Source organism: Hemicordylus capensis, chromosome 15, assembly GCF_027244095.1.
Source record: "Hemicordylus capensis ecotype Gifberg chromosome 15, rHemCap1.1.pri, whole genome shotgun sequence".
Lineage (NCBI taxonomy): Eukaryota > Metazoa > Chordata > Lepidosauria > Squamata > Cordylidae > Hemicordylus > Hemicordylus capensis.
This window is the reverse complement of record NC_069671.1, coordinates 3,334,013-3,358,185: the sequence shown is the minus strand read 5'-3', so window position 1 is coordinate 3,358,185 and position 24,173 is coordinate 3,334,013. Positions and strand designations below refer to the sequence as shown.

The 24,173-nt window shown below is 51.3% G+C and overlaps 2 protein-coding genes across 6 annotated transcripts in view; one reads left to right on the top strand and one right to left on the bottom strand.

Moving 5' to 3' along the window:
* Positions 1-7,617: 7,617 nt before the first annotated feature.
* On the top strand, positions 7,618-15,492 carry SELENOM (selenoprotein M). Its single transcript, XM_053279130.1, has 5 exons — positions 7,618-7,944; positions 9,991-10,026; positions 12,814-12,848; positions 13,550-13,628; positions 14,118-15,492. Exons 1-5 carry the CDS (start codon positions 7,828-7,830, stop codon positions 14,313-14,315), a joined length of 465 nt encoding a protein of 154 aa, XP_053135105.1. The 5' UTR covers positions 7,618-7,827; the 3' UTR covers positions 14,316-15,492.
* Positions 15,493-16,726: 1,234 nt separating this feature from the next.
* Positions 16,727-24,173, bottom strand: part of SMTN (smoothelin) — an 86,475-nt gene continuing 79,028 nt past the window's right edge. For 4 of the 5 annotated variants that reach the window (XM_053280148.1, XM_053280146.1, XM_053280151.1 and 1 more), the window contains one exon: positions 16,727-19,078. In XM_053280148.1, coding sequence (XP_053136123.1) covers positions 18,928-19,078 — 151 coding nt within the window. In that variant the 3' untranslated portion in view covers positions 16,727-18,927. Of the gene's footprint in view, positions 19,079-23,916; positions 24,077-24,173 lie in introns of all 5 variants that reach the window. The other variant, XM_053280150.1, reaches the window with a different exon arrangement.

Here is a 24,173-nt window from a genome sequence, read left to right as displayed (position 1 = left end):
GGAAGGCTCCATTCCTATTCCTTCTCTCGGCAATTTGGCCCTGCGGTTTGCTGGTTTTCATGTTGGTATTGTTGAAATTGCACTAGAACATAGGGAGCTGCCTTCTACTGAGTCAGACCCTTGGTCCATCGTGCTCAGTATGGTCTTCACAGACTGGCAGCGGCTTCTCCAAGGTTGCAGGAAGGAGTCTCTCCCAGCCGTTCCTCGAGATGCTGCCAGGGAGGGAACCTGGGACCTTCTGTATGCAAGTCCCTACGGTGGACTAGCGTCAGGGCATTGGTGGCTTCCAATTCCCAATGGCCCTGGAATGCATTGGATTTCCAAATAGCCATGCTGCAAAGCAGATGAGCTCTCTGCTTTTGGGGAGTGCTTTCTTGGTTCTAGAAGGGAGGTCTGAGCTTTCCCCCAAAACTTTTTGGGCGTGCCTTGTGGTCCCTCCCAGGGCCTCCCCTCGCCAGGAATTGTCCCCTTTGCTAAGCGGGCTCTGCTCTGGTTTGCATTTGAATGGGAGACTACATGTGTCAACACTGTAAGATGTTCCTTGTAGGGGACGGGGCCACTCTGGGAAAAGCACCTATATGCTTGCACGCAGAAGGTTCCAAGTTCCCTCCCTGGCAGCATCTCCAGATAGGGCTGAGAGAGACTCCTGCCTGCAACCTTGGAGAAGTTGCTGCCAGTCTGTGCAGACAATACTGAGTGAGATGGACCAATGGTCTGACTCAGTATACGGCAGCTTCCTATGTCCCTATCCTATGTAGCAGTCAGCAGTACATTAATAGACAGGCATCTCCTCCCTGAATTTGAATTGTTCTCTTTTAAATCTATCCTCCTGGCCATCTCCGGGAGCACCACATCCCATGAACTGATTTGGCTGAAGAAGGACCTGTCTTTGTTCCATCCTGAATTTACCGCCCTGCCTGAACCTACTTAAACTTTTCTCCTAAATTAACTGTCCATCAGTTTCATTGGATGGCCCCAAGTTCCTAGTAGCAGTCCCCATCTGCTTTCTCCCCATAAGCAGGCTTGTAGCCAGCCTCAAAGTCTTGGTGGAGAATTTCAAAAGTCGGGTGGTGGGGGGTGTTATATGGTCTTTGAAAAACAATTTGCAGCCAGGGGCAATTTTTTTTGGGGGGGGGGTCAATTATAGCTCATTACACCCTGTAGTTATGACCCTGCCCCCATAAGTAAACAGAGGAAGTTGTCTTTTACTGAATCAGGCCCTTGGTCCATCCAGCTCAATACTGTCTGCTCTGACCGGCAGCAGCAACCCTCCAAGGTTTCAGGCAGGAGTCTTTCCTAACCCCACCTGGAGATGCTGAGGATTGAACAGGACCTTCTGCATGAAAGTGGGTGTTCACTAAGCTACCATCCCTCTCCACTAACGGAACTGCCTTTTACACTCAATTCATCCTGCTCAGTGTTTCTAACACTGACTGGCAGCAGCAATTCAGGGACTTTTACGCACAGCAGGTTTTAAGGTGAGGCTTTCCTGCAACCTCAAAGTTTCCCCCCCCAAACGCCACCAATAGTGAATTTTTTTTAATCCCAGATTAAATCGGGCGACACTCTTAACGCGCAGTGAAAATCCCAAATTGTGTGTGAACTGCTCCCCGAAAACTCGCAGGGACTTCGGGGTAAATCTAGCCAATATGTGAACGCACCCACTCCATTCTGGAGGAAATGCGAATTAAAGGGCTTCAAAAGCCCCGTGTGAATTCATTCATTCATTCATTCATTCAATTTTTATACCGCCCTTCCAAAATGGCTCAGGGCAGTTTACATTAAAACAAAACAATTATAATCAACGTAACAGTTAAAAACAGAGATTATAAAAACCCCATAAAACAATAACAGTTAAGCATTCAAAACAGTTTAAAAACCAGTTTACAACATGAAAACTGTTTGCAACCATTTAAAAACCCTGGAAGGCCAGGCCAAACAGAGAGGTCTTAAGGGCTCTCCTGAAGAACAGTAATGATCTCGAATTACGGATTTCTGCCGGGAGTGCCTTCCACAGCCCAGGAGCAGCTACAGAGAAGGCCCCGCCTCTGAGACGCCACCGGACGAACTGGTGGTAACTGGAGACGGACCTCCTCAGATGACCTTAACGTGCGGTGGGGATCGTGCAGAAGAAGGCGCTCTCTGAAGTAACCTGGACCTAAGCCAGGTTATTTAACTGCCAGGGAGTGAACTGTGGACTTGCCCCAAATAATCTGTTGAATTTGCAAATCTCTTAGTATGGTGTCGTGGTTAGTGTGTTGGACTAGTTCAAATCCTCATTCAGCCATGAAACTCCCTGGGTGACTCTCTGGGCCAGTCCTGTATCCCTCAGCCTAACTTACCTCGCAGAGTTGTTGTCGACCCCGACTCGAGGGCACACCTTTAATTTACCCCAAGACCAGCTCTCCTCCATAATATGGGTCTGCACTGGAGTTGAGCACACAATGAGATCAGGTGCTGGGGATGCAGGAAGCCTGCTTCTACCAAATCAGAGAGCTGGTCCATCTAGCTGAGCATCGTCTTCCCAGACTGGCAGCGGCATCATTCTCCATGCAGAAAAAGCTCCTGCTGTTTGCTCCCAGCATTCCCTCCAGATTCCCAGCATGGTGCAGGAGTGAGCCGTGACTCCAAGGGAGAGCGCCCCCTATTGAGACACCCTCGCAGCACACCCATCTCAGCACACCACTCTGCACAGCCTCCGGGTGGCCATTCTCCCTGACTCACGACTCCCTTCTGGCTTTTACATTCACCCACATGTGTCATGACTCACCCATTCTCTGCTTCAACAAGCCAGGAGTCCTCGCGCGTTTATTCTTATCCGCGTTGTTATTATTAGAAGTTTGGCATTCTTCCTCGGAGAAGGCCAACCAAGCAAGCCTTCATTCTTGGTAGAGAAACGCAGGCACAAGCTTGCCAACTGCTGGTGGCAAACATATTGGTGGTTGGGGCGAGGCCATGAGGGAAACTGAGGCAGGCAGCGAGTGGGACGAATCGGGAGGGTTTGGGGGCTGAGCCAGGGTCGGATGGGAGGTCAGGTGGTGGAACTTGGGCCAGCCAAAGGTAGCACAAGGAAGGCATCTGGATAAGAAAGGGCAAAGCCGGGACAGATCCTTGCAACTCAGAGAGAAGATGGAACTGCTTGCCACAAGATGTGGCGGTGGTCACTAGCTTAGATGGCCTTAAAAAGGGATGATGATGATGATGATGATGATGATGATGATGATGATGATTTAATTGATTTCTATTTGATTAGACAAATTAATGGAAGAAAAGGTGGTAAGGTAAAATATACCACTGAGTCAGCGTCGACTCCTAGCAACCACAGAGCCCTGTGGTTGTCTTTGGTAAAATACAGGAGGGGTTGACCATTGCCTCCTCCTGTGCAGTATGAGATGATGCCTTTCAGCATCTTCCTATATTGCTGCTGCCCGATAGAGGGATCTGGAAAATAGACCAGTGGCGATTCGAACCGGCAACCTCTGGCTTGCTAGGCAAGTCATTTCCCCACTGGTGGCTGTGAGGTGGCTGTGAGGAGGTGGTATGCACATTAATTAGATAAATTGATCAATAGCCCCTAGTCACGATGGCGATATAGAACTTCCATGTGCAGAGGCAGAATGACTCTCAATACAGTCGTCCCTTGCCAACTGCGAGGGTCCCTTCTGGCAAAACCCCGCAGTCTGCAAATTCGCGGTTGGCAAGGCATTAAAGTCTACGGGAAACGGGTTCGGGGAACCGTGACAGCAAAAATGCCCCCAAATAAAGGAAAATGATTTTAAAAATTAAAAAAAAAAAACCCGCAATCCCACCCACCCCCATCCAAGAGCCACCAGAAGAATGAGCAGGTTGAACCTCTGGAATTTGTTTGACACCCCCCCCACCAAAGGCACTTTAAATCATGAGGAGTGGGCAAGGGTCAACAAGAGGAATGAGTGGATTGAACCTCTGAACTCCCCCAAATCACACACAAAAACCACCCTTCACCAACCACAGATACTTGGGTTGTGGTTGGCATGACCAGATACAATTCCCCAGTCATGGCTGGGGAAACTGCGGTTTCGAAACTGCGGTTGAGGAAACCGCGGTTGGCGAAGGAGAGGAGAGGAGAGCTGGTCTTGTGGTCGCAAGCATGACTTGTCCCCATAGCTAAGCAGGGTCTGCCCTGGTTGCATCTGAATGGGAGACTTGATGTGTGAGCACTGCAAGAGAATCCCCTCAGGGGATGGAGCCGCTCTGGGAAGAGCAGAAGGTTCCCAGTTCCCTCCCTGGCAGCATCTCCAAGACAGGGCTGAGAGAGATTCCTTCCTGCAACCTTGGAGAAGCCGCTGCCAGTCTGTGAAGACAATACTGAGCTAGATGGACCAAGGGTCGGACTCAGTATATGGCAGTTTCCTATGTTCTTGTGTGTTCATAGATGATGACAAAATGTGTTATTGCCTAGCCTTCTACACAATTTCTACTTTGGGGCCAAAGACCAGGGCCTCCCCCCCCACATCCTCTTTAGTCTGTCCCGGGTGGTGTGGTCACTAGGCAGAGCATGATGATGCTTAATTGGGGGGGGGGGGAGCGGGCACTCCAAAGTCCCTTAGATCCAGTCTCCCAAATTACCTAGGTGCACCTCTGAACGGAGCCTCCATATACAGATGCCACGATGGGGCCAGTGTTCCCTGGAAGAGGGATCCCCAGATGTTGTAGACTACAACTCTCAGCATCCCCAGCTGTAATGGCCTTGGGTGGGGGATTATGGGAGTTGTAGTCAACACCATCTGGGAATCCCTCTTACAGAGAACACGGGCAAAGGGCAGATTGTGACTCCAGCTCAGGTGTTTTAATGACAGGTAAGAGGCCAGCTTCTGCCTCTTGGACAGGTAACGGACCAGCACTCCCTCTTCTACCAAGAAGATAAGGATTGAAGAATAGAACAATATCGGACCTCTGAAAAGTATAAGCATGCGTATGTATTCAGTACTTGGTTTGGGCCCCTTTTGCAGCAATTACTGCCTCAGAGCGGCGTGGCATGGATGCTATCAGCCTGTGGCACTGATGAGGTGTTATGGAAGACCAGGATGCTTCATTAGCGGCCTTCAGCTCTTCTGCATTGTTTGGTCTCGTGTCTCTCATCCTTCTCTCGGCAATGCCCCATAGATTCTCTATGGGGTCAGGTCAGGCGAGTTTGCTGGCCAATCAAGCACAGTACACTGTATACTTTTCAGAGGTCCGATATTGTTCTATTCTACAATCCTTGTCTTCTTGGTTCCATGTAATATTCTAATTTTCTGGGATTGTGGATTTGGGGTTTTCATGAGCTGTACGCCACGATCATCACAATTATAACAAATTAAGGCTTGACTTATCTCGCTTTGCATGTAATGCGTCTGTCTCATATATCAGTTTCACCTTTTAATTTGCATTACTGAAATTAATGGACTTTTGCACGATATTATAATTTTCCGAGTTTCACCTGTATTCTAAACACAACGTGAGAAGCACCTGCATGGCTTTTGAAGTCAATATTATGGAAAGAACAACTCCTGGGAGGAACCAGTTCCCGCTCCAGCAGCCAGTGGAGAATAACTACCCCCTTAGGCTGTTTACCTGTAGCAATTGCTGCACCAGTAAGGTCCGGGATTCGATCCATCAGGGACCTGCTGCTTTGGAGAGGACCCCTGGCAAAAGGAAACAACAAGGTGTCATTATGTGCACAGGTGTGTCCTGTTAGCACAACCAGCTGTGCCTGGCGTTTCCCCAAAGGCAGGGTGAGGGTCTACCTGGGGGAGAGCATCAGAAGAGGGAAATCCCAGAGCGGGTTGCTTTTTAGCCTGGGGCAACAAACACACCCAAGAATCATCGGGCACTTCAGGCTTTCAGATTTAGTGTGGCAGGAAAATAGAAATCGGGGGGGGGGGGAATTCTGGGCTGGCCTAGACGTTGGATGCGGGACGGCCCACCTCCTTGCATTTTAGCTGTTGGTTTCTGACCGGTATTTTCATGCAGTTTTCCCACCAAAGGCCTCCAAGGGAAATTGAAAACATGAGGCTTTCGATTCTGAAATCCATCAGTCTGTGTATTTCTCTACTCCCGCCATAGCCCTAAGAAAAGATATTTTGATTCAAACATTAGCAGAATGCAACAACAACAACAACATATTTATATACAACAAAAAAGTTTCCAAAGCGGTTTACATAGAGAAATAAATAAACAAGAAGGCTCCCTGGACACCAGCAACAGTCACTGGAGGGATGCTGTGCTGGGGACGGAGAGGGCCAGTTGCTCCCCCCCTGCTCAATAAAGAGAATCGCCACGTTAAAAAGGTGCCTCTTTGCCCAGTTAGCATTGTGCAGGTCAGGAAGAATGCCGCCCAGCAAAACTTCCCAAAAAAGTATATATATGCTCTAAGTCAGGGAGATTCCCAGCCTGTGGAACTCCAGATGTTGGGGGATGTCCCCCAAGCTGGGGATGATGGGAGTTGTAGTCCCATCTTCTTATGTTCTTATTTGGAATTTTTTTGCCATGGGATGTGGTGATGGCCACTAGCCACAAGGGGCTTAGACAAATTCATGGTCTATCAATGGCTATTAGCCTGATGACTATAGGACACCTCCAGCCTCAGAGGCAAGTTGCCTTTAAATACCAGTTGCAGGGGAGCAACAGCAAGAGAGAGGGCATGCCCTCACCTCTTGCCTGTGGGCTTCTCGGGGGGCATCTGGTGGACCACTATGTGAAACAGGATGCTATACTAGATGGGCCTTGGGCCTGATCCAGCAGGGCTGTGCTGATGTTCTAGTTCATCAACATCACCAGCTGGTTTGATTGATTAAGTGCCGTCAGGTTTGTGTCGACTCTTAGCGACCACATAGATAGATTCCAGGATGATCTATCTTCAGCTTGGCCTTTAAGAACATAGGAAGCTGCCGTATACTGAGTCAGACCCTTGGTCCATCTAGCTCAGTATTGTCTACACAGACTGGCAGCGGCTTCTCCAAAGTTACAGGCAGGAGTCTCTCTCAGCCCTATCTTGGAGATGCTGCCAGGGAGGGGACTTGGAACCTCAGATGCTCTTTTAGGTTTCTCAGTGGTGCCTTCATTGCTGTTGTGATCGAGTCCATCCAAGTTGCTACTGGTCCTCTTCTTCTCTTTCCTTCCACTTTTCCCTGCATGACGGACTTCTCAAGGGAGCTGGACCTTCTTTGCATAATGTATCCAAAGTATGATAGTTTGAACCTGGTCATTTGCGCCTCGAGTGAAAAGTATGGATAGGTTTGCAAACCCCCAAATGCAAATTTTTAACAGTTTGATGGTTTTTAATAGTTTTGACGTTGTTTTAAACTTTGAATTCTCGTCATGTTTGAACCTTTTCATTTGCTGTTCTTATTGTGTTGTCGTAAACCGCCCAGAGACTTGCGCTTGGGGCGGTATATAAATATGTTAAGTAAGTAAGTAAATCGCCCCAGATGTTGTCGCCTGGCCTCCGAAGGAAGGTGCCCCCGCCCCTTCTGCAAACACTCCAGAGGACGGAGGGTGGAGCTGGGGGGGGGTCCCTCAGGAGCTGGGGGCCGGGTTCTTTGAACCCATCCGCTCAGTTTACAGCACCCCCCTCCTCCTCGCCCCGCCCCGCAACTGCCTCGGAGGATTCCGCCCGGTCCGCCCCGTCGGGGGAAGAGAGGGAGGGCTGCGGGCTGGGCGAGGCGGCGCCGTCTCGGCTTCCTCGGAGCTCCGCCTGCCCTGACGTGGCAGCAGCGGCGGCTCCAGAGAGCAGAAGCGCCCCGCCGTCGGTCTTCAGCCCAGCCGCCCCCCACTGCAGAAGCTGCCGGCCTGGGCCGTGCCTCGATGATGTTGCTGCTGCTGCTGCTGCTGCTGCCGTTGCTGTCCGGCTGGGCGCCGCCGCTGCGCGCCTTCGAGCTAGACCGGAGCCGCCTGGAGGGGCTGGCGCGGGGCAAAGTGGAGGTGAGGCCAGCGCGAGCGCCCTCGAGCATGTGCAGAGTGCAAGGGCCAGGGGAGGGGGAACGCCTTGTGTTGCTCTGTGGGGGGGGCAGGTTTAGATGTGCCTTGTAGACGTGGTGGTAGCCACGAGCTGAGGCAGTGTTTAAAAAGAATTGGACCAAAGCTGAGGTCCAGTGGGTCCGTCAGGCGTGACGAATTCTGATGGCAAAATGGGGACTCCGTGTACAGAAGCAGTCTATCGGAAGATGACATTCGGTGGGAGGAAGAACCACTCCCGAAAGCTGTTGCTTCCGAGCTCTGCTGGTGGAGCTTCTAGAATAGGGTAGACAACCTTGGCATCTCAGCTGTTGTTGAACTACAATACCCATCATCCACTGCCATAATAAAGTGTGGCTGGGGCTCATGGGAGTTGTAGTTCAACGACAGCTAGCGTGCTAAGGTGGCCCACCCCTGTTCTAGAACAGTAAAACTAGCCAAGCTGAGATTCTCCAGGGTGTTTCCCACACAGCAGGCTTTACTGTGAGTTTGAAGTTGCCCGCCCCCCAAAAAAAACATATACAAAAAGTGGGTTTTTACACCCTGGATATAATCAGGCGGCACTCTAACGCATAATGAAAAACCCGAATCGTGCGAGTAGTGTTCCCCGAGAGTTCGCAGGGACTTCGGGGTAAATCTGGCCGATATGTGAACACACTGCTCCATTCTGGAGGAGATGCGAGCTAAAAGTCCTGTGTGGAAAACGCCCTCGTCAGCCTGATGGGAGTTGTGATCCAGCATCTGACGGGCCTCAGCGTGGCCAGCCCAGTTCTAGAAGTATCTGGTAGGCAGTTACTGGAAACAAAAAGCGGATCTCGATCGGCTTTTGGACTAATTGAACTGCTTTGAGAATCTTTTAAATTGAAAGTCAGTTCTCTCACCAAGACTTCCTTATTACGCAAAGATAAAATAACATCCGCCAGATGTCACAAGTTAACGAAGCCGGTTTCAATGTCAATACACCATCCTCAGTTGTATTGACATTGGCAAATTTTGTTTTAACTTGTAACGTCGGGTGGATGTTATTTTATCTTTGTATCATAAAGAAGTCTTGGTGGAAGAATTGCTTAGAGTTAATATGTGCACAGCATTGCCAACTTATCAAATGCAAAGGTCATTTTGCATAGGTTACACTTACAGAAATGTTATTTCCAGAAGTTCAATATGCCATAGAATTGTTGTATTAATGTGCTTATGTATGTATGAAATAACAACCGACTAGGAGCTGTGTTCCGTCACTGACCGGGCAAAATCATTTTGTGTAGATGATGCTTATAGGAAAGTTCCAGAAATGCAATATGTGTCATAGATTTTTTTAAAAATCAGTGTTCTTGCAAAAGGGAAGTCAAAGAATAGTTTTAAATTTGTAGGATCTCGACTCCAAACGTTACTCATTTTATTGAATAATTATACCCATGTACAATTATTCAGCTCCTTGGAGGAAGAGTGGGATATAAGGATATAAATGTTAGATGTAGATGTGAATCTGAGAGGCCTTCTGCTTCTCAGGGACGTGATGGCACTTGTGAATTTTTGATCTGATTACTGAGTCTTAAATCTGTTGCACAGTCACCATTAAAATATGATAATTATTTTCAGCATCTCTGCTTTTTTTAAAAAAATTAAAAATTCAATCTTTCACCCAGCATATTCTGGGATAAAACCCAAGCGCATTCAGCTCATTTCAGTGGCAGGATTGTGTATGCAACATTTAGTATCCGTAGGCCACCGGGAAGTAGGATATTCAGAATTTCCTCCAAAGAGACTTTGCCTGGTCAGAGACGGGCCTCACCTCCTAATATGCAATATTTCGGACTGTCTCAAACACAACGCAAATGGTTATAAAGCCGTTTCCCGGCCTGCAGGTAGCACCCAGTGTGTTTCGGGCAGGTTCCCCACGGCTGGGACATTGAGAGAGAGGTTCTGTCAGGATACCCACTGAGACACTTTTGCATTGCCTGGTCTGGATCTTGTGCATGGGACTCCCTGATTCTGTTCTCTGCTCTCTTCTAGTCCTGCGGAGGATGACGGCTGAACCGTCTGAAAGAGGTACGCGTTGCTTGGACTCTGGTGTCTCTCTCTCTTCCACAAACTGCAATTGCCAGGGAGAGGGAGATGGGGAGGGGTGATAGCTTCACAAGCTGAGGGTCATAAGAACCTAAGAACAGCCCAGTAGGATCAGGCCCAAGAAGGCCCATCTAGTCCAGCATCCTGTCTCAAACAGTGGCCGACCAGATGTCTCTGGGAAGCCCCACAGGCAAGAGGTGAGGGCAGGCCCTCTCTCCTGCAGTTACTCCCCTGCAACTGGGATTGAGAGGAATCTTTATTTTATCTTATATTTATTTTATTTTTGCATTTCTATCCTGCTCTTCCTCCGAGGAGCCCAGAGCTGTGTACAGGGTTGTGTTTATCCTCACAACGACCCTGTGAGGTAGGTTAGGCCGAGAGAGACGTGACTGGCCCAGAGTCACCCCGTGAGTTTCATGGCTGGATGGGGATTTGAACTCGGGTCTTCCCGGTCCTAGTCCAGCACTCTAACCACTATGCTATCCTGGCTTCCTATGTCCCTAGAGTAGACAATATTGAGATGTGTGCAGGGCTCAGGAAATCCACTAGTCTACTAGTCCGTGATGAGTGAAAAATGATGCCCAACGAGTAGTGTATCAACCTAGCCCAAGGAACCATTTGAAGAGTAAAATATTTTGTGTGACCGGTGAACTGAGCCATTGTTCCTTGAACCCTGGGCATGTGGGCTCAGCAGCATCCAGTTCAAATCTTGCCGCCACCAGCAGTTTGCTAGGAGGCATTCTGAATCGCCCCACCATTTCCCCATCTCCGCTAACCATATGGAGACCCGTGTCCCATGTATTCTCTCAAACAGGGATTCCCAGAGGTTGCTGACTCAAGTTCTATCGTGCCCAGCTGCAGTGGCCTTTGGCTGAGGACGATGGGAGTTGTAGTCAACCATATCTGGGAATCCCTGTTACAAGGAACAGTGATGGGGAGGATATTTATTTTTATATGGTTGCGGCTAAAATAGTGTAGATGGCCCTCCAGCAAGTTTTCCAGGCCGGTTTCCAAAAACCAAATCCTGGGACAATCGAAAAGGCAGCAGCCAAAGTAAGTAATAAAACGGCTGCTAATCAAAAACAAGTATGGCCATTTCGAAGGTCCTGGGAGCATCACAAGACCTTGACTGGGAGATGAAAAGACATCGGGGTGGGCACCAGGTGCACCTAACTAGGGCAAATGTCCAGTAGGGGCTACCTCTCAGGGTCGTTGAGGCAATTACCAAGATAAAGTAAAAGGTAAAGGTGTGCCGGCGAGTCGGTGTCGACTCGTGGTGAGTCGATGTCGAATCGTGGTGCCCACAGAGCCCTGTGGTTATCTTTGGTAGAATACAGGAGGGGTTTTCCATTTCCTCCTCCTGCCCAGTATGAGATGATGCCTTTCAGCATCTTCCTCTATCGCTGCTGCCCGATAGAGGGGTTCCCCATAGTCTGGGAAACATACCAACAAGATACTCTGTGCACTCGGGAATTGCTAAATATTGTTAATTCGGAGTTGGCATGGCCTAGCCTCATTCCTTCACGCTCGAGAACCTAGAACAGATGGCGAGGGCGGAGAGCAACGCTCCTTTTTTGCGCATAGGACTTAATTTGAACCAGAGGCCCAGAATCTCCAGCCTCAAATCCTGGTAGAGTTCTCAGCATTTGTTATCCTTATGTCTCTGTCCTGCCTTTATGAATACCCTTCTCCCAAGAGAGGAACAACTAAGAACAGAATCATGCCATTCATCTCGGCAATGTGTTGTGATTATGAAATGCCTCTTTTAAAGCCCCCTAATGGCACAGTGGGGAAGAAACTTGCCTAGAGAGCCAGAGGTTGCTGGTTTGAATCCCCGCTTGTATGTTTCCCAGACTATGGGAAACACTTATATTGGGCAGCAGCCATATAGGAAGATGCTGAAAGGCATCATATCATATTGTGCGGGAGGAGGCCATGGTCAACCCCTCCTGTATTCTACCAAAGTCAACCACAGGGCTCTGTGGTCTCCAGGCGTCGACACCGACTCGGAGATTTACCTTTATCTTTAGTTCTTTATACATGCACATGGTATTTTACAGGGTTAACACAAGGGCCTTGATCTGGTGGGCCACAGTGGGAAACAAGAGGCTGGACCAGAGAGGCCTTGGGTCCTAATCGGCAGCTGCTTGCAAACTCTTGCGAGAGCTGCCAAACATGGGATTAGCGACGGATACGCCTAGGAGAAATAAATCTATAGATATGCATGCAACTAACCCATAACTGTTTTAATATCATCTCACAATCGGCACAAATATATAAAAAGGTATATCACAACCTATTCATGAACTCTTCTTGCCACACCTCCTGGTTAAAATATCAATCTTTCCATCCTGGCAACTGATCCACAAGGCTTAAATGCGATATAGTCTCAACTGTAGTAAATCACAGCAGTGAAACTAGAGAGGTCCTTAAAGTGACATACATACCAGTTAAAGAACATGTAGCAATTCTGGGATAACTGGTTGACCATTGCCATTACTTGACATTAATATGCATGTGACTGCATATGTGATTGTATTAAAACTTTTATGGATTAGGTGTGTGTGTGTGTGTGTGTGTGTGTGTGTGTGTGTGTGTGTGTGTGTGTGTGTGTTGCAGTCTAGACTGTAAGCTGCTCGGGGCAGAGAACTTTCCTCTTTTTGCTTACAAACTCTCCAAGTCTGCTGCTGGTATCATAATAAGCCAAACTAAACCACGGAGGCTCCAGGTGCTACATCTAATCTTTGCCTCTTGTTCCTTTTCTTGCAGGTGAAGGCCTTTATCACGGTGGATCTCCCTCTATAGTATCCTTCTTCTCATATTTCATGCTTGCCACCTAATGGCACAGCAGGGAAATGAATTGACTAGCAAGCCAGAGGTTGCCAGTTCGAATCCCCGCTGGTATGTTTCCCAGACTATGGGAAACCCCTCTATCGGGCAGAAGCGATGTAGGAAGATGCAGAAAGGCACAATCTCATACTGCGCAGGAGGAGGCAATGGCAACCCCCTCCTGTATTCTACCAAAGACAACCACAGGGCTCTGTGGGCACCACGAGTCGACACCAACTCGACGGCACAACTTAAATGGTTCTGGATTTTGCCCTAAAAGAAGGCTGCACAACAGCTCCTATGGGCAGCGGTGGTTGGGGATGCTGGGAGTTGTAGTCCCCAAAGGGCTGGAGGGCCAAAGTGGTACAGTCCTGCCCTAGAAGCTCTGACTTGAGAAATCACGTATCAGCTTTAGGATAGATTTGTGACATCTTACAGATCAGGGCTCCCTCAACACCCACCACAGGGGCTGTAGCTCTGCATGCAGAATGTCCCAGGTTCAATGTTAGGATCTCCAGGTAGGGCTGGGAAAGACCCTTGCCTGAAGTCTTGGGAGCACAGCTGCCGATCAGTGCAGGCAATCCTGAGCTTGACAAACCAAAGGTCTGACTCAGTTGACAGCAACTTCACATGTATTTTTGTCCTCCCGGCCAGCCTCCTTAACAATCTTTCTTAGCCACAACCTCGAAATGAAACACCTCCCTGGAGCTGACCCTGAACTTGTGTTGCTGAATTACAAGTATGAAGAGCTGCAGGTGAGACTCAACTCTGGGGTGGGAGCTGGGGCATCTGAAACCTCAAGGTCGATAATGTATCATGGGGATTTCTAGTTTCGAGAGATGTCTGGAAAATAACCAGCAAAAGAGACGGGCGAGCCGAGCTTGCAGCAACGACATAGCATTGCCCTCTTTGCTAAGCAGGGTTTGCCTTGGTTTGCATTTGGATGGGAGACTACCCGTGGACGCCGTCTGCGGCAAGATATTCCCCTTCGGGGATGGGCTCATCACACAGTGACCGAGCATCCACTTGCAGGCAGAAGGTCCCAGGTTCAATCCCTGGCAGCATCTCCAGGTCGGGCTGGGAAAGTCGCCTGCCTGGAACCTTGGAGAGGTTGCTGCCAATCAGTGTTGGCGATACTAAGTTAGATGAACCGCTGGCCTGGCTGTAGAAGGCAGCTTCATGTCAGCCTGGTCATACATGAGAGCCGGAGGTCACTCTTTGTTGTGTCTGGGTTTGTTTTGTAGAGGATTCCACTGAGCGACATGACCCGGGACGAGATCAATCAGCTGCTGCGGGACCTGGGATTCTACCAGAAGGAGAAGCCCGATTCACCAGTGCCTGAGGAGTTCCAGCACGCCCCCGCCCAGCCCTCTCCGGGCTCCGAAGAAGCCAAGAGAGACCAGGAGGCAGAGACCAAGGGGGCTGCGGGGAGTGAACTGTAGCTCTGTGGCCCCCTAAAACTCTCCGGAGGAAGAGTGTGTTGGAGCATGTGCAGAGTGCAGCAGGATCTGGTGGGTTATATGCAGGCGGATGCCCCAAGAGCGCAGAATAGCCAAAGAGCATGGCATTCGCTGCAGCATCCATCGCACTTTTATTCTTTATTTTTAGAAGTACGTTGCAGACCGCCATGCTAGCAAAAGGGTACGTGAAAGTCTGTGGCTGATACTTGTTGAAAAAGGAAGTCGGCTGGGGAAGGAGAGCCGGTCTTGTGGCAGCGAGCACGAATTGTCCCCTTTGCTAAGCAGGGCCCACATTGGTTTGAATTTGGATGGGTGACGACATGTGAGCACTGTCTGCTGTAAGATGGTCTGTAAGCTCCGTGGAAGAGCATCTAGGCTCATTCTCTGGCATCTCCCAAGTAGGGCTGGGAGAGACTCCTGCCTGTAACCTTGGAGAAGCTGCTGCCAGTCAGTGTAGACAATACTGAGCTAAATGGACCAAGGGTCTGACTCAGCAAGGCAGAGCCTGATGTTCCTAATGAGAATGGTAGCCGGCGAAGCTCTTTCAACCCTCACATTACCAGGACAAGCAGAGGATGCAAAACCATGCATGCCAATTCAGAAAAATCATGCATGCTGTAGACAGGCTGTGAAATCCAGCTCCTCCCCTTCCAGAATTGTAGATTTTTTAAAAGTAACAAGAATACACAGCCCCCCCCCCAATTGTGCAGATTGTCCATCTGGAAACAGCTCCCTCTCTCTCTCTCTCTGGGCTTGGGGTGGGTAGCCCCACTCCCCCTAGATCCCAGCCAGTCCTAGACCAGCAAAGCCCCAGACTCTCCTTCTCTCCTCCTCTGGCCAACGAAGCATCACGAGATCCGTTTTGCAGCTCGGCGGGGAAAACCTCCCGGCAGCCACTCCGGTTTTCTTGGGTTCAAAGCACCCGAGGCGTAGCACCCTTCCAGTCTGTGCCTGTGGGTTGTCCCGATTTTTCTCCCACAGCTGGGCCCGACCTGCATGGGACAGAATGAAGCCCTCTGCCGAAAGCGCTTGCTGCCGAGGGTGGATGGTCAGTGTCCCGTCAGGCTCGGGTGCAAGGCATGCTGGGAGAAACGTCCAGGTCCCCCAAGCCTCATCGGGTGTGTGTGTGTGAAAACAGTAAAGGCTCTTTTAATCCCTGTGCCTGTGTGTGTGTCATCTTTCTATGATGCCAAGAGGCCGGCCTCACTACGGAGCAGGGCTGCACAATTGGACTACAATGCCCAGCATCCCCCTCCACAATGGCTTTTTAATACTCCACAGAAAGGAGAGCCACCTAATGGCACAGCGGGAAATGAGTTGACTAGCAAGCCAGACACTGACAGTTCGAATCCCCGCTGATACCTATATTGGGCAGCAGTGATCTAGGAAGATGCTGAAAGGCATCATCATCTCATACTGCGCAGGAGGAGGCAATGGTCAACCCCTCCTGTATTCTGCCAGAGACAATCACAGGGTTCTGTGTTTGCCAGGCGTCAGCACTGACTTGACAGCACACTTTTACCTTTTTTTAATAAAAGGGACCACTCTGTACATGTAGAAAAACAGTACAGAAGGGTTCAGCCCAATGTCTTACTTGATACGCAGTTTGTCTACATGCAGGCCTACACCACTATGGCCCTCCAGTTGTTGTTTTTTTTACTACTATATCATCCCCAGCATGGGCCAAAAGTCAGGGATTATGAGCAGGGGTGGAGAAGCGTTGGCTCTGTTTATCAGCAAGAAAAAATATTTGACTCATCAGACTATATTGGTACATTGTTTATCAGGACTTTTTTTTTCACTCGTCGGACATCATTTTTCACTCGTCACAGACTAGCAGACTAGTGGATTTCTGCAGCCCTGATTATGAGAGTTGCAGTCCCAACACCTGCAGGAGGGCCGAGGTTGTCGTCTCAACTCCCACCTGTAGTGATGCCATAAGCACAGCCCTACTGGATCAGGCCCAAGACCTATCTAGTCCAGCATCCTGTTTCCCACAGTGGCCCACCAGAGGCCTCTGGAGACCCCACAAGCAGGAGGTGAAGGCATGCCCCCTCTCCTGCTGTTGCTCCCGCCACTGGTATTTAGCGGCATCTTGTGTCCCATCAGGCTTGGGAGCATGACATGTCATCCAGGAACCATTTTATCTGGCTGCGCTATTTTTATCCTGCCCAGGGTGCCATCTGTGTCTTTTTTCCCCACCTCACAACAACCCTGTGAGGTTGTCTAGGCACAGAGAGCGAGAGATTGATTACTCCAAGGCCACCCAGTTAGAGATTTGAACTCAGGTCTCCAGTGGCCTGACACTCTAACCACTATGCTACGCTGGCTTTAGGAGCTGACTGTTGATGGATGCAAAGGAAAGATCTCTCCCGGAGAAGGCAGAAACAAGCGACAGAAAACTGTCCAAACTTTATTGTCTCAGTGCGGATACAGACATTCTTGTGCTGGTGTACGGATGGTTACAATCTGGTGTTTGGCTGGGTGGTGCACCCCAGGGCTGACAGCAGTGCAGGAGAAGGAACCCCCCCCTCCTGTTCCCCCAAGAGTCCAGTTGCTGCCAGCCAGAGCTGGCTTCTCCACCTATCCCGTATCTTCACCTCTGGAGGGTTGGCGTGACGGTCCAGCGAGTGCCCGGCGAGCAAAGAACCGAGGAAGACAGAAATGCTGTAGGATCCCCAGCGAAGACAGATGTACTCTAGGGGGTCTGGGGTGGAAGGATGGCGCTAGTGCGGATTCTGCAGAGAACTCACAGGAACAACATGCAGTGACAAGCCCTCCGCAGCCAAGCAAAGGGGGTACATGGCCCATCCTTTCTTCTCAACCCTTCTGGTCTTGAAAAACCAGAACCAAAATTGTTCCATACTCGCTAAAGGCTGTGCACTTGACTAGGAAGCGAGCCCATTTGAACCGAAACACAACCCTCATATCTCCTGCCCATCCTCAGCTGTTTTTGGACTGCAGTGCCCCTCGACTATTGGCCAGTGTGGCAGGGGATGATGGGAGTTGTAATCCAAGAGCACTCGAGGGATACAGTTCTGCAGCCCTGGCCAAGGGAGAAGTCTCAAAGACCTGCCCGCTACTCCCAGATGTCATCCTTTGATTACTAGTGTTTCTGCAAACAGGAGAGCTGGTCTGGCGGTAGCAAGCCGGAATGGGCCCCTCTGCTAAGCAGGGTCTTCTTTGGTGTGCATCTGGATGGGTGACTACCCATGAGCCCTGCAAGACATTCCCCTTAGGGAAGAGCATCTGCTTTGCATGCTGAAGGTCCCAGGTTCACAGGCTGGCAGCATCTCCAGGTCGGGTCGGGAAAGACCCCCGAGCCTGAAACCTTAGCAGCAGCCTATGTTCCTAGCACACCTGAGATCATGTCTATGAAGGGCTTTGAGAATGCAAGGAAATGTAATTCTCGAAATATAATCCTCACCGCTCCCACACTCCTGAAATTAATTTAGCGCCAAACAGGGTGGGGTGTGCGGTGACAAAAAGGGGGTTCCACACCACGTTCTCTAGGTGTATGGGCAATTTCGCTCCCCTTTAGGAGGGGTGGGTGGGCTCCAGCCACATTCGAAACCCTCACCAATGGATTGGTGAGTGAAGAGTGCCTTTGAGCGTGTGCAGAGTGGCCTCTCCCTTGCACTGGGGCCATGACCGGAGGATTCCGGCCAGATGGGAAGTGGGAGGGACAGGACTCCTGATCTGAGTTAAGGTGCGGCAACTACGGCATCGATGCCGGGGGTGGGTGGGCAAACCTGGCCCTCCAGCCGTTGCTGAACTACAACTCCCATCAGGAACAACTCCCAATAAAATGGCGGCTGGGAATGGTGGGAGCTGTCATTCGACAACCCCCGGAGGGCCAAATTTGCAAGGGCAATTTGCAAAACGGGCCTCCCCTTTTCGACACGAACGGAGCAGACCTGGAAAGACAACTCCGGCCAGGGGTCCTCCCCTCTTTCCCCCAATGTTGCTGGACTACAACATGCTTCACACACCCCAGGCCACGGCAACAGGGGGTGATGGGAGCTGTAGTCCGGCGCCATGTAGCGAACCAAAGGCTGGGGACGCTTGCACGAGACCAGCGACCCGAGTGGTCAGCCTTGCCCAAAGCTTCACACAGGCCCAATAAACAAGGAGTCGGCGGGCCTCGCTGAGGGGTGGTGGAGGGCCGCCGCTGACCCCCCCGGCCTTGCAAGGAAGAACTCTGCCAAAAGCCAAAAGCACAAAGCCAGACAGTCCGCCGTAGCACCCGCAGGGGGTCTTCCGTGGGGGGCGTCGTGCAGGCTGCCGAAAAAGATACTTTGACAAAGGAATAACTTATTACAGGAAACCACAACAACGATCACATCAAAAGCCTGTGCGGGGGGCGCCTCCTCCGTTGAGCTGACTTGGATTGCCGAGTGCTCAGCCCGCTGTGGGGGGGAGCTGTGCTCCTGGTCCCCACCCCACATCGTTGTAGGAACAAGAGGTGCAGGCGGGTCCTTTCTCCCTTGCCTGCAGCCCCACACGGGGCCGAGAGAGGCGGGATGTTTGCAGGGGGCGGTGAGGGAGGGGTTTCTCCCCGGAGACGCGCCGGCGGGGGGGGCGGGGTGGGGGGCTAGAAATGCTGCTGCCGCATCCGGAGCTCGTGGCGCCGCAGGTGGTTGTAGAGAGACTGCACGTAGGTGAAGACGCACTTGGCGTCGGGACGCTTCCCCATGATCATCATGTCCTCCACGTCCACCAAGGGCATGCAGTCTACGAGCACCCTGGAAAAGAAGGGGAGAGTCAGGAGTCAGGGAGGAGAAGGAAGGGGGCAGGGGACGGCGGGCAGGGGACGGCGGGGAGGAGACGGCGGGAAGGAGACGGCCCTCTTGCCCGGGTTCTGTTTCTTCAGGAGAACTTCATTGCATTTGAATATGCCGCTGCAAGGAACCAAACCATGGGCTTGCGATTGGGGCAGGATACAAATATGTTAAATAATTATCATAGAAATAAATAACAACTCTCAGACAGCCCCGAGTCTGTACTTTTGCCGTAATCTTGCAGCTGGCTCGGGGCAGTGTTCCCTGTGGTGGGGAGTCCCAGATGCCGTTGACTACAACTCCCATCATCCCCAGTCAAACCCCCAGCATCCCCTTTGCATCGGGGGTTGGTAGGCATTGTAGTCTTTTGGGTCATGTTTTGTCTCTCTTTTATGTCGTCGTATGTCATGCTATTTATTATTTTACTTAACATATTTATATACCGCCCAAAACGCAAGTCTCCGGGCAGTTTACAATAAAAACGACAAATAAAAAAGGTTAACACATTACAATTTAAAATTTAAAACCTTAAAACTATTAAAAGCCACCAAACTATTAAAACCAGTGCTCACAACCATGAAAGTATTACTTTCACTGTATGTAGCAGGGATTCCCTGATGATGTTGACTACAACCCCCATCATCCCCAGTGCCACTGCAGCTAGGGATGATGGGAGTTGTAGTGGACAACCCCAAGGAATCCCTCTTGGGCAGGGGTTCTAGTCTGCATCTTCTCCAGGTGGGTCCCGTCCGGGTGACGGGTGGGCAGGGGCTTGGATGAACCCCGACCCAGTTTCGGGCCCCCCTACAGATCTTGCTTGAGTAAGCCACAGTTCTGCCTATCGTACATGCGCCAAGCAGGGTGGCCAGTACCATCAGCGAGGAGAAAAGCTCAGCGTGATTTCTGTGTCTGCCCCCCCTAGAGAGGGAAAAGAAGGAGGTCGCACTGCAAGACACTTTTCTTTGCCCTAACCACCGAGCCGGCCGCAACCACATTTGCAATGGTGCTTTAGAAGCTCTGAAAAGTTTTAAAGACATGAAAACTACTGTACAGACGAATTGATGTTGTTAGAGGCAGAGAACTCAAACTTGGCAGGAACATCTTCCAAAGATTACTCCAGGGAGAGAGTCCAACAGTTGGTTAGGAACATAGCGAGCTGCCATCTACTGAGTCAGACCCTTGGTCTATCTAGCTCAGTATTGTCTACCCAGACTGGCAGCAGCTTCTCCAAGGTTGCAGGCAGGGATCTCTCTCTCAGCCCTATCTTGGAGATGCCGCCAGGGAGGGAACTTGGAACCTCGATGCTCTTCCCAGAGCGGCTTCATCCCCTGAGATGAATATCTCGCAGTGCTCACACATCAAGTCTCCCATTCACATGCAACCAGGGCAGACCCTGCTTAGCTAAGGGGACAAGTCATGCTGACTACCACAAGACCAGCTCTCTTCCATTGTTGCCCTAACCCTGACCCGAGCCCTTTCTTTCCTCTGTGCAAAAATGACTGCAATTTCCCCCGAGCCAGCTGGAGGTAAGGATAAAAGGGGGGGGGGCGAGGACACAGAGAAAGCTGTCAGTGCAGTAATGCCATCACCTCTTTTTCCATCTCGGGGGCGGGGCTGCCAAAAATCCGCATGAGCTCTCATCCCCTGAGATGGTAAAGGTAAAGTTGTGCCCTCGAATCGGTTTTGACTCGTGGCGACCACAGAAAAGCCCTGTGGTTGTCTTTGGTAGAATACAGGAGGGGTTGGCCATTGCCTCTCCCCTCACAGGATGAGATGATGCCTTTCAGCATCTTCCTAGATCGCAGCTGCACGAAACAGGTGTTTCTCATAGTCTGGGAAGCATACCAGTGGGGATTCGAACCGGCCACCTCTGGCTTGCTAGTCGAGCCATTTCCCCGCTGAGAGGTGGCTCACATCCTGAGATGGTACTGAAGACCTAAATTTGTGCACAGGAGTGCTGTAAGGAAAGCCGGCTTAGGGACTGCAAAGCCCTCTGTGGAGGGACCAAAAATGTGCAGGCGATACACTGGAAGAGCAGTGCCGCCGTCTGCCACTAGGGGCTGCTGCGGTGCTTGCGAAGAAGGGGCTCTGCCCTCTGCTCCACCCCAATGCTTCTGCAACTGGCCAGTGGCCAGTTCCTGGGGCCCAAGGGAGGGCTGTGGCAACCACCCAACGGCCTGCAGTGGCCACTGTGGACTTCTGGGCAAGGCTCGCCTCTTGCAATTATCAGGCTGGGCCTTTCCACTTCAGCTGGGGGAACGGAGCCCTCTCCAACGACGCTTCGCTAGATAGCAAGACCATTTGCAGAGAGCAGAGATCAGGCAGCCACCAGCAGGGGGAATTCCCCGGGGGGGGGGTGTGTGTCCAGCAGGCAGGCAGGAGCCCAGGGCTAAGAGCACATCAAAGGGTCCCGGGTTCAGGCTGCACCATCTTCAGGAAGGGCTGGGAAACAGCTGTCTGGTATCCCGAAAAGCTGCTGCCAGCCTGGGTTTCTGCAGGACATTTGGGGGGGGGGAGAGCCAGCAATCCAATACCACCCCACCCTGGGAGTATGCCCCATTGAATCCAATGGGAACCAGCTCAATCCGGAGGGGGGTGGTCTGCCCCGCTCCGGACACCCACGGCTGCCACTCAGCGTAGTGAGCGAGATGGACCAACGACCTGGACTCAGTAGTCCCCCAACATCGGTGGTCCTACATCTTTGCGAGGCCTGTTGCGGCAGGGGATGCTAGGGCTTCTAATCTAGCCACATCTGGGGACCCCGCCCTACAGCAAAGCCCCCCCAAGTCTCCCTTCACCCCCGCGCCCTTGACCAATCAGGATCCAGACCCCGTCAACCCAAGCAGGCTTCGCCTCGTTTCCCAGCCCCGTCCCACCCCCCATCCCATGAGCGTCGGGCAAAGTCTGTGCAGAGAGGGGGCCAAGAGGTCACAGGCAGGCTGGACGGACTCCCCCTTTGCAGGGAGCCGGGGGGGGGGTGGAAAAACCTGGGCGAGCCCCAGGAGCCAAGCGCTCGGTCCTTATAAAGCCATTGTTTAGCCCGCTCAGCAGGGCTGCGTACCCAGCGTCCCAGGAGGACGAGGCCCCGGGGAGGCAGCGCGGCTCTTCAGACACGCCGGGACATTAACAAGCGCAGCCTGAGTCACGTTTTCCAGGCCCTCGGCTCCTCCGGGACTTATATGGCCAGAGCACATCAACAGAAAAATGTGGAGAAGGGAGAAGACGGCAAGGGGCCCTCCGTCACCTGGGCCGGCTGCCTCTTTCTCCAGCGCCGCCCGATGAACGAGAGGACGCTGCGGATGCGGGCCTTTGCCGGCACTGGTCGCCAGCCGCGACCCCCAGATCGCTTTCGTGAAAAACGGCTCCTCTCCCCCTCCGGGAGCCTGCCAGGCCAGCCCACTTGGAAGCCCCACAAACGGGGAGGGGGCATTGCGACAGTCTTCCGAGGGCACAAAATGGGGTGAAATCTTGGTGGGGAGGCTTGGCTTACGGGTGACAGTTTCTCCTGATGCCGCTGTACGACACTGTCCCTCCAGCTGATTTTTGGACGACAACTCCCATCATCCACAGCAGCCAAAAGTCAGGGATGATGGGAGCTGTAGTCCGGCATCTGCCGGAGGGCCGATCCCCCTCCCCACCCCCTTGCATCTTGGGAGTGACAATATGTCAGTCTCCAAGGGGGCATCCGAGGAGCAAGAAACGGCCTCCTCCTCTGGACCCCCACCCCTGAAAGATCAGTGGGGGCATATCAGAAAGGAGGAGGTCTCTGGTCCCACAACCTCCCCCACATTCAAGTTGGGAAACGATCAAGTGGGAGCATCTGCCTCCACCCGAGCAAATGTGGCATTTCGGTTTGAGAAACTAAGAGAGCGCCTGCAAACAGGGTTTCTCAAACGTGAGTTCCCAGGTGATGCTGGATTGCAAATCCCTGCAAAATTGGTCCCCACCTCCCCCAATCTACATATCAAACCAACATCAAACCAAGATGCCAAATTGAAACAGAGTTTACCGTTGTGGACCCAAGTAATAGAAACAAGAGGACCTGTATTGGGGATGTATATACACTTTGTGCTCATCAAACAAGATCTATTAGTGGATTTGGTTTGCTCACAGTCATCTATATTATATTTTGTCGCTTTTGTGCCTGTTCTGTTAAAGATTCGCTGAACTGTATACAACGACGGATATTTGTATAAGGCGGATATTTATATCCCGTTTTTCAACAAAAGTTTCCAAAGTGGTTTACATGGATATAAATAAACAAATGAAACGGCTCCCTGTCCCCAAAGGGATCACCTAAAAAAGAAACGTAAGACAGACCCAAGCAACAGCCACTGGAGGGGTGCTGTGCTGGAGACGGATAGGGCCAGTTGCTCTCCCCGGCTCAATAAGGAGAATCACCACTTTTAAGAGGTGCCTCTTTGCTCAGTTTAACACTAGATCTAATCAGCATCTAATTTGTTTGATGTGGACTACAGCTCCAATCATCCTCTCCAGCCACTGTGCCTGGGGGGTAATGGGAGTTGTAGTCCAACACCATCTGGAGAGTTAAGCTTGAGAGACACTGCCTAAAAACCTGTGGCAACGGGATGCAGGTGTACTCAGCAACCGTTGCAAGAGGCCAGAGCAGGGCTGAACCTTGAGAGACTAGAACGCCTCCAGGCAGCTCTCGGGGGAAATCGGAGATGCCGTGGACCCACAGACAAGCTGCGACGGGCCCGTGGGCCTGAAAACCAGAGCACGAATCACATGAGGACACACACACAGATATAAAAAGGAAACAAGAAGGAGAGGATTCTCACCGTAGCTCCGTCAAGTTAGGACTTTTTGGTCTTAACCAGACCCTTTTGGACCAGGCATCGATAAAATTCCTGGATGTATGTGTACACACATTTCCAATCCGGCTCCCTCATCCGGACCATGTCCTCTACGTCCAGCAACTGTGGGCACTCCGCGTGCTTCCTGAGGGGAGGGGGGGTCGTGGGGGAAGCCAGTGATCACAGCCCAGACAGTACGGGGGGGGGTCACAGGGGCGGGGAGGGAGAGAGAAAGAGACAGA